Here is a 12,972-nt window from a genome sequence, read left to right on the forward strand (position 1 = left end):
AACTGCGACTTGATAATACATATTTACCACGGGGACTAACCCACAAGTAATAATTAGAAAAACATGAAAACCTGTCACATGTGCTTTAAGTCTAGACAGTCATTAGTCTCCTCTTTTTTACCTGAGTAGTTTCTTGGAGCACAATTTTGTGATAATATTTGAACTTTTATGTAACGTTTTGGCTGCTCTACCCACCCCTGCCTGTAAAGTAAATTATGTTTAAAAAAAAATCAAACTAGCTCTACTAGGACAAGCAAATGAGAAGAGCATATGATCTAATTTAATTCATTTTATGGTCATACACGTTACTTTTGATGGGATTTCGAGTTGAAAATTAGACGTGTCAGACTCTTTGTAGCCCTGCTGAGTTCACTTCATCTGGGCCAAATGTTCCTGTGACACAAATCCTACTTGAAACAGTTGTAACACTGGAGAGATCTGAGTCGAGCACGTTCCCAAAGATCACGCACGTATGAGTCATGGCAGAAGAGCGTGCTCCCTCCCTGTTTGTGTCTCACTCCAGAAGCTCCACAACAACCACACACCGCACACAGGCAGCGCAGGCCGGACCAATAAGAGCCCGGGGAGGGACGGGAGGGGGGGCTCTACGACACGCCCCCTTCTGTCCGCCCTGGCCTGGACTCGGAGTGTGCGGGACGTCCGGACCACAGCAGCGGGACCACAGCGGCAACAACCCCCGACATGAGCGCCCCGACCCGCGCTTGCGTTTGCGCCTTCACCGCGCTGGCTCTGGTTTGCCTCGGCTCAGCATCCAGCGGTAATTATTATTATTATGATGATGATGATGTTATTGTTTATTTGTGTAGGAGCAGAAAAGGTTTGTCTAGAAAAGTTTTTTATTTGGCATGTTGCCAGACTCTACATTTGCAGATTCACTTTTTGATAGTCAGAGGTGATTCATAGACTCAATAGCCTTCTTTTTAGTCATTTTATACGGCATACTTTTACTTCTGCTTTATTGTTGTTTTGAATTGGAGCTGCAATAATTAATCAACACATTTTGACTGTGTTTTTATCATCGTCATCATTCTCTGGACTATACAATCTCTTAAAACACACAGTAATATTAAATCATTATCAGTTATTATTAAATCTAAATGTCAAAAAGAATAAACAATTTCTGATTTTCATGAATAATACACATTATTTGTGAATGTTCTCCATCTAGAAGCCTTCAGTCAGCATATTTCACCTTTTGTTTGGTTGATAATTTATTTTAAAAGTCTCTAGTGTACAATAGAAATAATCATTTGACAAGTCGACTACTACAATAATCGTAAAGTATCAGTACACTTACTCGGGTAAAAGTTTAATTCTATAATAATAAAGTTTTGTGTTGACAATATTAAACACCCGCTACTTCAGATATGATTTTCTTTTTATTCTTTTAGTGGTATATCCTTAAACTTCGCCCGGACAGTTAGTCTTACTTGACAAGTAGTTTCCCCAAATACATTTTTACTCTTACTTGACTAATTTCTTGTGCAACTACTTTGTACTTTTACCTGAGTAATATTGTTTTGAAGTAACAAGTTTAGGCTACTTTATCCATCTCTGTTGGACAATTGCCTGCGAAATGATTTGTGTTGTTGTTTTGCCTTTATTTTCAGACAGTGAATGGCCTAAAGCTACATAAATGATAGCGCTGATTGTGTTGGTTCACATGTCGGTGCATTTATGGCCTATTCATACAGTTAAGACGCCCGCACAGCAATGAATTCATTCCGTTTGTGTCACAGGCCTGCTGAAACCTGTGCAAACTTGGCATAGTGGTTATTCTTGCATCTATAAAACGGAGCTGAGTGTGAAGTTGCTGGAAAGGCTTAGAAAGTCAGAATGGTCTGTTGTTGTTGCTGTGGCTGACGCTAAACTCTCATAAACTCCATTTCTCCCTCACTTGATCCATATCTGATGCATGATGCTGAAACAGTGAATAGTTACATAACCGTGTTGCTTCTCTGTGCTTCGCACTTTTCCAGATGAGCCCGTAGGGCAGCGTGAAGTCACCTTTGACATCCGCCAAGTCATGAAAGGTGCCTGAAGAATACACTCTAGATTCACTATATTTGCCCACTTTGACTTTAAAATATTACTATGTGCATGTACTGATCATTTGAACCTACTGACTGTGGTGTTTTTCTGTCAAACTCTCAGAAACTCATCGACCAGAGGAGGACTTTTTGCAGAGGGAGATGGACCTATCAGAGATCCTGGCGGATTTTAAGGGTAAAGAGATAAGATAAGCCTTTATTTGTCCACACAATGAGGAAATTTCAATGTTGCAACTCAAGTAGGTACAGAAGTAAAATAACAGATAACTTAAAGAAAGCTTAAGAAAACACTTGTTTGACAGTTTGTGAAGAAAAATGAAACATTTAAGTTGAACCTTTACAGGAAGTAGAGCTGAGTTCTAAAACTGAATCCCTCTGTGATGTCATCAATCAGCGACATTGCATTGAAAATGAACACACCTTTTTTCTGACTGTTTAGACTGTTTATCATTCATATTAATTGGCAAATCATATTGTAATGTATATGTTTTTTGGCTCTTGTTTACAGAATGGTTGCTAGGTAACTGTTGCGAAATGACTTCTCTTTATGCCACATCTGTTGCTCATGTCCAACCAGGAAGTAACATTAGAAATGTCAGCAAACATGTCAAACTGGGGAGAAACAGGAAACAACATTTAGTACAGCCTTAATTATAACCTTGTTGTATGAAAGGTGCCTGAAGAATACACACTAGATTCACTATATTTGGCCACTTAGACTTTTAAAATATTACTATGTGCATGTACTGATCATGTGAACCTACTGACTGTGGTGTTTTTCTGTCAAACTCTCAGAAACTCATCGACCAGAGGACTTTTTGCAGAGGGAGCTGGACCCATCAGAGTTCCTGGGGGATATTAAGGGTAAAGAGATAAGATAAGCCTTTATTTGTCCACACAATGGGGAAATTTCAGTGTTGCAACTCAAGTAGGTACAGAAGTAAAATAACAGATAACTTATAGAAAGGTTTAAAAAAAACACTTAAGAGTGTTAAGTTCATTATTTAGTACAGCCTTAATTATAACCTTGTTCACTACGTTTTGGTGAAATGTGTACTCTTACCTGTCATATGCACTTCAAGGATAATCTATTTGATAACGACATGTCAGATGTCTAATTGACCTCGTCAGTCAACCGCCAAATTCAATTCTTACACTTGTTTACAGATAAAGACTTTTCCCACTAAAGTATTAAAAACAGCCACTGTACAAACCTTCTTAAGGAGTTTCCACTTACGACAGGCGTTCATGTTCACACGCTGCATATTCACATAGACAACACAAATAAAACAATGCAACACAGAAAGCTAGTGCAGACAATGACACACTTCACCAACATTGTTAACCTGGGGAAAACTAAGCCACAATCTTAAATATAATTATGGTAACTACAAAATAGGTAATTGAATAGTCTAATTTGTCCTATGGGACTTTAAATAATGCTCTGTGTTGGTAATAAAAGATAAATGATAATCATAAATGATAATCATCCACAAAGTCTGATTTATTGAGTATTTAAACTAGATACTAATATTTGCAAGTGTCAGGAAAATGGAACAATTAGAAAAAAATACTATCCTTCTTATTATCAACACTGAGTACCATGAGTTAGTGATGCTCTATATATTTTAATTTGTGCTTCCTTACCGTCATAATATAATGTTTTGATCTTCCAGATGAACCCAGTCCAGGCTTTTCACCCAGAGCAAGTGAGTGTTTCATTTCAAATATAATTAAGACAACAGTGGTATGATAATGTATGTTTGCTAAAGGTGTAAATTTGTATTATACATGAATTCATAATTTGATTTCCTATACTTTTTTTGTCCTATACGTGGCTGCAAACAAATTGTTGTGTTGGTTAAAGGCTTTGGTTTTATTTTATACTAGAATCTAAAAGAAAAATTAAAAGAACGTTCAAAATTATGGATTGTATGCGACTGGAGTCAAAATGAAGACGGCCATAACACATTTTCCCTGATTAACTGACATCAGATATGTCCACTAATGATTTTACATTTTTACCACAAAGAATAAGCAACCATTTTGAATATGTAGAGTAGAAATGTCACTTTGCCAGCGTCTCCACTAAAGGGATTGATGTATTTGAGCTTCACCGTATAAATTGTGGCACAGTGTGTAATATATCTGTAGATAAAATGAAAAACTATTGTGAGGCTCTGATGAAAACAGGCTCTGATGTCACGCTCATGCATCTGAGTGGTTTTCATTTGCCCTGATTTTTCATATCTTGTCATATTCTGAGGCTAATCTCAGTTTCTCCGTTGAAATCACAATATGTTCCGCTTCACTTTTTGCTTTCATTCTGTAATTTAGCATGTTTTTTGAAGGGTCTATCCCCCGTAACAGAAATATCTCAGGCGTTTAGGCTTAACTTTACATCAACATTTATTTTCATTTGGATCACTGTGTTCAGGTCGCCCTCATGACGTGGTCCCTGCGTTACAGTACAACGTCCAGTTCCCTCTCGCTCGCCCCTCTTCCGCAAACATAGGCTCCATCTGTCTCCATGGAGATCATCGCCCGCGGTACCCAAAATCCTTCTTCCCCGTTTCTGGGTTCGGGGTGCACAAGCGGGAGGGCGACGCGGTGAACACGCTGGAGGCCTGGTTTACGACATGCTGCGGACAAAACCAGACAGAGGAAGCGCTCCTCTGTTGCGCCACACAAGCCGTGAGTCAAACTATTTTCAAGCAGTTTTAGATCAATATTGTGGTTGATAGTGAACAACATGTACAATTAGTATCTATTTGTTTTAGTTTAATACTAAATACCTGGGGGAAAGCATAATATGTATTTAAATGGCAACACTTTATGGTGTTATCACTATTAACTGATAATATTTTTGCAATCCATCAGAAATGTGCTAAAACATGTCTGGAAATTCAATAATAATAGTATAATAATAGTTTATGTTCAAGTATCACAAAGAAAAAATGGACAGTAAAATTAAATGCTTTCTTGGTTGGAATACAAATATTTGAGCTTTTTTGTTTTTTTCAAATGCAACAATGTTTGTAAAAATGTGGTGCAGGGGCGTTTACTAATATCAAATACATAAACAGGACAGAATTCCTGAACAGTTTTAGGATGATCTTGAGCTTTATCAGAACCATAAACCAAGTTCACAACTAAACATGTGTTGTGACCATACAAAGATTTCAAACTCGATTTGAAAATGTGTCTTGTTCAAGTGTTGTCCCAGTTTGGATGTTGTGCATGAGCACAGGGTCAAAGAAAGGTCACGGTGGGACACATCTGTCACTGGACCCATTATGGTCCCATTATGGTCCCGTACACAAACTGTGCAATGTTTGTTTGTCATGTGAATGTGAGAATGCTGTACATTTCTGATGCTTTTCATATTATGAATCCATGACACGATAAGAGAGTGCACAAATACATTCTTGACATTGCAGAGATGATAGTCCTGGCATATTTGAACGCTTTGGAGGCTTTTTCTCGATAAGCCTTTTATAAACGGAGCAGCAGACATAACAGACAGGCCTTGGCTTGAGCCTCATTCATCTCCTCCCCGGGGCTTAAACTAGTTCCAAATACTTGAGAAGTCCCTCTTTTTGGTTTTAATCATAGAAAATATATAATTTCAATGAATAATATTGTTTTTTCTGTTTTCCTTAGTGGGAGAAGTCCATCAAGCATTTCTGTAAAGTGGGGTTTTCCATAAAGGCTCCACATTTCCACTGCTGTAAGCGCAATAGCAGTGAAGTGCTTCCATGCTTTGACAGTTCAGCTCCAAACCCAGACTATAACCCCTCAGAGGAGTTGCCTGTGCAGCCTGTGCCCCCGAAGGCCAAGTTCAACTTCGACCCCAGCTCATGCCCCGAGTAAGAGGACAAATATTATATGATAATAATAATATTGTAGCTCATTTTCCTGCATATGATTTTATGGAAACATATTTTGCCCTGACATAAGTAGACAGACATTAATTACAGACAACAAAAACAGAACAAAACCTAGAAATATTTACATGGTCTTGTCTAAATTAAGAAATGCAGCATTTCTTTTCAGACTTTACAGAGAAATGTAACCAATGTATTCACATGAAGACAAACATTTTGATCTCTCAAATATTGTACCTGACAGTAAAGCATTAAAAACATCAGAATATTTTTATTGTGTATTTTGTATGGTGGAGGATCCCCCATCTGCTTGTCTCTGTAATGTGACCTTGTCTCCATGGAGATAGATAAGTTTAATGCCGTACTGTGGAACTGTGGAATCTGATGTAAACCAAATTGGCTACACAAATTGTTTTGTTCATAACTGTCCTATAATAATAATGTTTCCTGGTAATTTGCAGTCTTTTCATTGGCTTAGGGTTAAGGTTCATCAGATTACCATATTAAATTATATGTTAACAATATAAGGTTATGGGTAACTTTATTGATGCCCAAACGAATTGTGTCCTCTGCATTTGACCCATCCTTCAATACCGCTGAGGCAACCTGTCAAGAAGAACACATCTCCAGATCTTGGTCCATTACCATATTTACACTTTAATTTCACACTCCCTCTGTTTCTATTCTGTTTCCATTCTATTTCTGTGCTGTTAAGTGAAGTCCTACCAAATGTGTTACAGACACGCATGCCCTTCTACAAACATGATTTGTTGGAAATGATTCACATCACATGCCTCATACTTACAGGACGTCGGTGACTCCTCTCAACATCAGAGAAGGAAAAAAAGGAAATAAGGAAAAGAAACAAGCTACTTCCCTCAAAGTGGACCTCGACTTCCCTCTTGCAGTGCCGACCGATTCTAATGTTGAGTCCATTTGTCGCAATCTGAAACTGCGTCCACGCTACAACACCAAGTGTCTGAAAGGTCTGAGCTACAAACTTGTGGCTCATCAGGCACAGTCCATCAACCACCTCGAAAAAGGTTTCAAACTGTGCTGCAGAAAGAAGGAGGGCGTTCTCCCCTGTGTCCAGCAATCGGTAAGATAGTCTGCATCCACACTGGTTTGAGCCCTGACTTGTCCTGATGCAGACTGGCTTTAGTTCTGTTCCAGTCCTGTCCCAGTTCTGGTCTAGTTAGGACTGTCATAATAATACAAAAGTGTATTCCACTACAATAATAACACCAAAGCAGGAGAATCCCAGTAAAGTATTTGCTAAACATTCTGTATCCAAAAAAACAACAAACATATACTGAATTAAGTTACTTATTTGATGCTCTACAGCTCAAATCTTATCTGACTGCAAAAACTTCCCCATTAGTGCAAAAAAAGGTACACATGCTAAATCTTGAGCCCAATATATGTTCCAGTTTTCATATACTGAACATTAAGTTGACATAGTAATAATCCTGGTCTAGTACAGGTTTAGTTCTAGTTTTCTCAGTGTTGATGTGTGTGTGAACAGCTTTTTTTATATGATAAAGCAACATTTGTATAGTTGGTCAAATCTGTGTTTGACTAGAACATGGTCATTTATTATCTAGGGACATAGATAAGTAGTGTTTATGAATTATCAAAATCAAATCCTACATTCACTACAGCAACAAAACACTCATGAGATGTTTTTACTTTTTAGTGTTTCTTTTGTATGTTCTATTTTAATGTTATTTTGTTTGTCTTTTTGATAGTGGAGGCAGGAGATGAATAAGTTCTGCTCCAGCTGTAAAAGCAAAAGCATTGACTTTCCCTGTTGTGATGATGGAGTTAAGTTTGAGTGCTTTGAAAGCTTATCCAAAGATCCTTATTATAATAAGACGGACAGTCTCTCACTGAGCGACGTATGCGACACTCACAAGATTATCATGAAGAGGTAAGTTTTTGTTTATTTTACTTTTTCATTTTATTTTATTTTTACAATAAAAACAAGTAAATGGTAAAACACAAGGTAAAATGCCAACTTGAAAAGGCAAGGCTGCTCAGTTCTGCAGTTTTAAAAAAGAATTCAAAAGGCAGTTTGTATTATTAAGCTGTTTTAGATCTGATGATCTACATTTGTTGTAGTTTAATAGTAAATATCTGGAAAAAAGCATAATATTTACTCTAAAATGGCATGAATATGCATGGGCAAAAATTATGTTATAATAAAATATATTATATTAATATATTATCACTATTTAGGGGTGCACTGATATATTAGCTTGGTATTGGAATTGGCCAATATTCACGTCATTGAGCCAAAGGCCCTGATGTTAACTCTGCCCTCCCTTTGCCATGGGACATTTTCTGAAATATTCCCCCTTTGCAACCCTATTTGGAATTCAGTTATTTTGTATAGACAATACTGTTTCAACCACTTGCTATGGTGTTTATTTATTCTGGAAATAAAACTGTGTATCTACTATTTCAGAAGCCTGGTTGGATTTCCTCTCAAGAGTGTGGTGAACAAATGCTGCCACCTGTCGCCAACAGAGAGAAGTGCTTGTGTCCCACAATCGGTGAGTCAGTCCTTTTCAAACATTACTAATGACTAGATTATTTACTCAGTTTACCTTTCTGTACTAAGTGTTCACACAGAAACGGGTAAAGTAGCATTTTAATACTCTGCACCCTCAACATGAAATAATCTCTATCTCTATGTCGTTTGTGCAGAGTCACTCCAAAATGAATAAATGTATAAAGAGCAAACATTAGACAGCGAGCCACAGGTGGATGTCACTGACATGTTAAAGTCTTTACAAATGAAGTAAATACTTCTTGACTAACACATTTCTTTGATTAAAAAGGAGATGTTTGTGGGTTACTGCTAACGCCGATATTACATGTGTGGCTTAATAAACATAGAAGCAAAACAAATAAAAATGACAAAATAAAGTAATCTATACATAAAATGAATCATGTGGTCTTTACTTTTAATTAGAAGTGGTCGTGCACAGAGCCAATATGTGGGTTTAAATCATGTTGAAAGGAAATCGTTTTTAGGGAGCAAATTCTTGTGATTGTTTGAATGTGTTTATGTTGTGGCTCATCTGTGCTGCTGTCTTGGCCAGGACTCCTTGAAAAAGAATCTCAATGGGACTTTCCTGGTCTGTTTAAATGATTTAAAGGTTCACAATGAAGCCTTTCTCAATTGCTTAATTACATAGTTTGTGGATTTTGTACACTGACAATGACAATAAAAGCTTTTAAGGTCTGTCACCTGCTTATCTGGAGGTGTTATTGCTTTGTCTAGAATGTTCGACAGTTTAGCATTAACCTATCCATCCAAAAGAATAATAACTCTTTTTTGATACATACAAACAATCCATCCATCTTTATGTTGTTTCTGTGTTAATTTAGACCTCTTTGGCATGTTCTGAAATATACATTCTTCTATTTGTTTAGCAGTTCACATTTCAGTTTTCTAATGCTCCTGGATGTGTCCCAAGTGCACTTAAAATTGAATCCTTGATTTAAAACTTAAATTGCAATATTAAAAGTTGCATGGACCATTTTTTGGCTCAAATCTGAGTCTCATTTCCTCGTGGCGTGGACTGCCGATTAGTCCTGCATGCGCACTTCCGCTTGAGTTCTCAAATCGGCGAAAAATCGTCCATTACGCCTTTAATAAATTGCAATATTAATAAATTACAGTTAGATATTTTCTCAAAATGGTTCAGCCCTCCTAGCCAATTTGTGTTTGATTTATAATTTCTGTAATTCAAATGTTTTTTTAATGTATTTCTAACAGGTGAAAGAACTGTTTGAAGCTACATGTTCATCCAGAAAGTCTCCACGTCCAGCTGTCCGACTCTGCTGCCGTTTGTCGTCTGCAGAGTGTTTCAATAAAGTTCTCATGGGTGCCATCACCAAAGCAAGTGCCCAGAAGAATAAGAAAAGATGCCCGGTGTCCTAAACCTTTGAATGACCTTTTCAGACCCTACTGGTTGGGGCCTTTTGACAAATTACTCAGAAGTGTAATAGTTGATTTATCTTTTACAGAGACAGAATTTATATAAAGAAAGAAAATGGTTTAACCTTGGTCTGTTCATCAGACCATCTCTATATACTACTATTTCACACTCGGATCAGATGTTACATTTTTTATGCATTTTGTGTTTCATTTGTGGATAATAAAAAGTAAACATAAAATCGTTTCATTTTTTTTAAAAATTTTAAACAGAAACAATGCTATGCTGGTATAGGTTTTAGTTGGTCTGAATTCCTAAGTAAGATGCTGAATGAAATTATTGTAAAGTAAAAAATATAAACAGCTGTATTTGAAATTAAAAAAACATTGAATGCCTCTGGATTTATTCTATCAGTGCTTTTTAGATATAAAAGATAGCTGTAATCCACAATTACTTTTTCAAGCCTGTTAGTGAGGTGAAGTATATTTAATGGGGCTTCTTTAAGCCAGGGGCCCTAAGCAATTGCCTGGTTTGGGCGCTCCATTGTCCTTGAATGAACATTTTACTTATTTGTAACACCCTGAAATGTATATACATTTGTATATACATTTGTATATACATTTGTATAAACGCTCACACTACTTGTACAAAAGAGTCCCCGTTGAACCTGTCTGGTTTGATGTGGTTTACTCTTCTCCCCTCCCTCTCGCCTCTCTTCTTCTTCTTTACTCTTTACTCTTTATATTAGACTTGTCTCTGTAAACTTCACTCTTTAGACTTCATTTAGAGGCCCCTGCCTCCTTTGCCCGGAGGGCGCACCAGCCGTGGTCGGGCGGGATGGACTCATGGATGTATTTTATGATCTGGATAGGCCACGCCCCCTCTGCCTCTGGCTCCAAATTGAGTAGTGGCCACTTCGCAGAATGCAGCCTCTTGGTCGGACCATTTCAGGAGTTCAGCCTCTAAAATTACCAAACATGCTAAATTGTTTTTAGTCTAAAAATAAAATAGAAGAAATTTCACTCTTCAAATGTTTCTAAAATACTTAAAAAATACATTTTTAACCTCCCGGTGAACGGTGTACGCGCACCGAGCGCGCACGTGACCCTCGTGAACGAGCCTCAGGAGAACACGTGACGGAAACTAAACACAAACAGAAGAAAGTGACGAGACCACGATACACGTAAGTTGTTTGTATGTCATTCCTCACGTTTCACACATCGTTCCATATGAAGTGTAAATCAACGATTACACAGTTAACACGAGTTAACACGAGCTAACACGAGCTAACGTAAGCTAAAGTTTAGCTACCCAAAGATGCAACAACACGTCTCACGGCTCATGACTTTTGCAAATAAATAACTAATTATTTCTCTTACTTAATGTTCTAAGAGACAAGAGGTTATGCACAGATCAAGGAAAACTAGAGAAAGAAGGGAAATAAAGTTATGTTTGTATTATGTGCTATAAAAAACTACCAATAATTCAAATATAACCTGCTGAAATGGGTCATATCTTACACATATAAATGTAAACGTATGTAAAAATGACAGTCCTGTACTTACAGGGGCTGAGACCACATTTGAGGTTTTATTACCCATTTAATAATGACCTGTGCTGTGTTTAAACAGCAAAGCACACGCTTGTTTTCTATAGGAATGTCATGGATTTACTTCCATGGAATATGTAGAGATTTAGCAAACATGTCAGATATGTTCTAACTTCTAAGGTTTAAACTTATGCATAAGTAAATTACTTTTGGTTATAGCTTTAAAAAATAATGTGAAAAGAGGAACTTTTGTGTTACAGAGCGAAATGTAAATCTGTCAATAACATATTCCAGCTTTTCTCTGTTAAATGTGCATAATATATCAATGTTCTAATGAGTATCTTTCTCATCTTCAGTGCTGACCAGTGAGTTTAGTCTGTCTGTGCTGTCCAGAGCTCTACAGGTCACTACAGGTCACTGCAGGTCACTACAGGTCACTGCAGGTCACTGCAGGTCACTACAGGTCACTACAGGTCACTGCAGGTCACTACAGGTCACTGCAGACACAGAGTCATCTCAAGTAAACTCCTGACGACTCCAAAGCAAAAGGTATTTTAATAATAACTTCTGCCTCGACTAAAAGTAAACAGTGTAGAATCAGTACTTTGAATTTATAAAATGTCTGTTTTGTTATGACCAAAAAAACTAAATGATAATTGTTCTTCAAAAGAGCCACTGATGTGTCACATGTGAAGTGTATGTTCTATGATTTGTATAAATCTAATACATATGAAGTGTATGTTCTATGATTTGTATAAATCTAATACATATGAAGTGTATTTTATGTGACTTGTATAATCTAAAACATGTGAAGTGTATGTTATATGACTTGTATAATCTAAACATGTGAAGTGTATGTTATGTGACTTGTATAATCTAAAACATATGAAGTGTATGTTATATGACTTGTATAATCTAAACATGTGAAGTGTATGTTATATGACTTGTATAATCTAAACATGTGAAGTGTATGTTATATGACTTGTATAATCTAAACATGTGAAGTGTATGTTATGTGACTTGTATAATCTAAACATGTGAATTGTATGTTATATGACTTGTATAAATCTAATACATATGAAGTGTATGTTATATGACTTGTATAAATCTAAAGCTGTGACATGTTCTGTTTGTCTCTCAGTCATACGATGGAGCTGAACGGAGGAGTTTACTGAAGTACAGAAGACTGCGTGCCATGGAAACAAAGTCTTGTTAAATACTGAGATATTCAGTATTTAACGCAATAATGTCACATTCATGTGCATATAACTGATGTAAAAAGAGTGTTTATTTTACCATTATTATTAGTATTATTTTGTCTTACGCTGTTCTTATTTTATCTTTATCTTTATTTTCCCCCTCCATTCCTTATTAAGAAATGAGAGGTTCTGTCTATAGGAGTTTTTGTTTATAAGAGTTCTATTAAGATCGATCTATTAAGAGTGTTTTTTAAACTTCCTATAAGTTATCTGTCCTTTTCCTCTGTATCTACTGTGTTGCAACAACGAAATTTCCTC

At 36.7% G+C, this 12,972-nt stretch overlaps 1 protein-coding gene and 1 long non-coding RNA gene across 2 annotated transcripts; both read left to right on the forward strand.

The window, feature by feature from the left end:
* The first annotated feature begins 628 nt into the window (after positions 1 to 628).
* ecm1b (extracellular matrix protein 1b) lies at positions 629 to 10,005 on the forward strand. Its single transcript, XM_072460800.1, has 11 exons — positions 629 to 778; positions 2,001 to 2,054; positions 2,176 to 2,247; positions 2,868 to 2,936; positions 3,749 to 3,781; positions 4,510 to 4,766; positions 5,736 to 5,941; positions 6,767 to 7,058; positions 7,708 to 7,889; positions 8,427 to 8,514; positions 9,747 to 10,005. The coding sequence occupies exons 1-11, from the start codon at positions 703 to 705 to the stop codon at positions 9,909 to 9,911; spliced, it is 1,494 nt and encodes a 497-aa protein (XP_072316901.1). The 5' UTR covers positions 629 to 702; the 3' UTR covers positions 9,912 to 10,005.
* A 1,019-nt stretch (positions 10,006 to 11,024) lies between these two features.
* On the forward strand, positions 11,025 to 12,972 carry LOC140374527 (uncharacterized). Its single transcript, XR_011929098.1, has 3 exons — positions 11,025 to 11,089; positions 11,812 to 12,004; positions 12,597 to 12,972. It is a non-coding gene; the product is annotated as an uncharacterized lncRNA (long non-coding RNA).

The sequence above is a fragment of the Eucyclogobius newberryi genome, unplaced genomic scaffold, assembly GCF_026437365.1.
Source record: "Eucyclogobius newberryi isolate DKJ021-1_F unplaced genomic scaffold, fEucNew1.0.hap1 SCAF_3, whole genome shotgun sequence".
In the NCBI taxonomy this organism is placed as follows: Eukaryota; Metazoa; Chordata; class Actinopteri; order Gobiiformes; family Gobiidae; genus Eucyclogobius; species Eucyclogobius newberryi.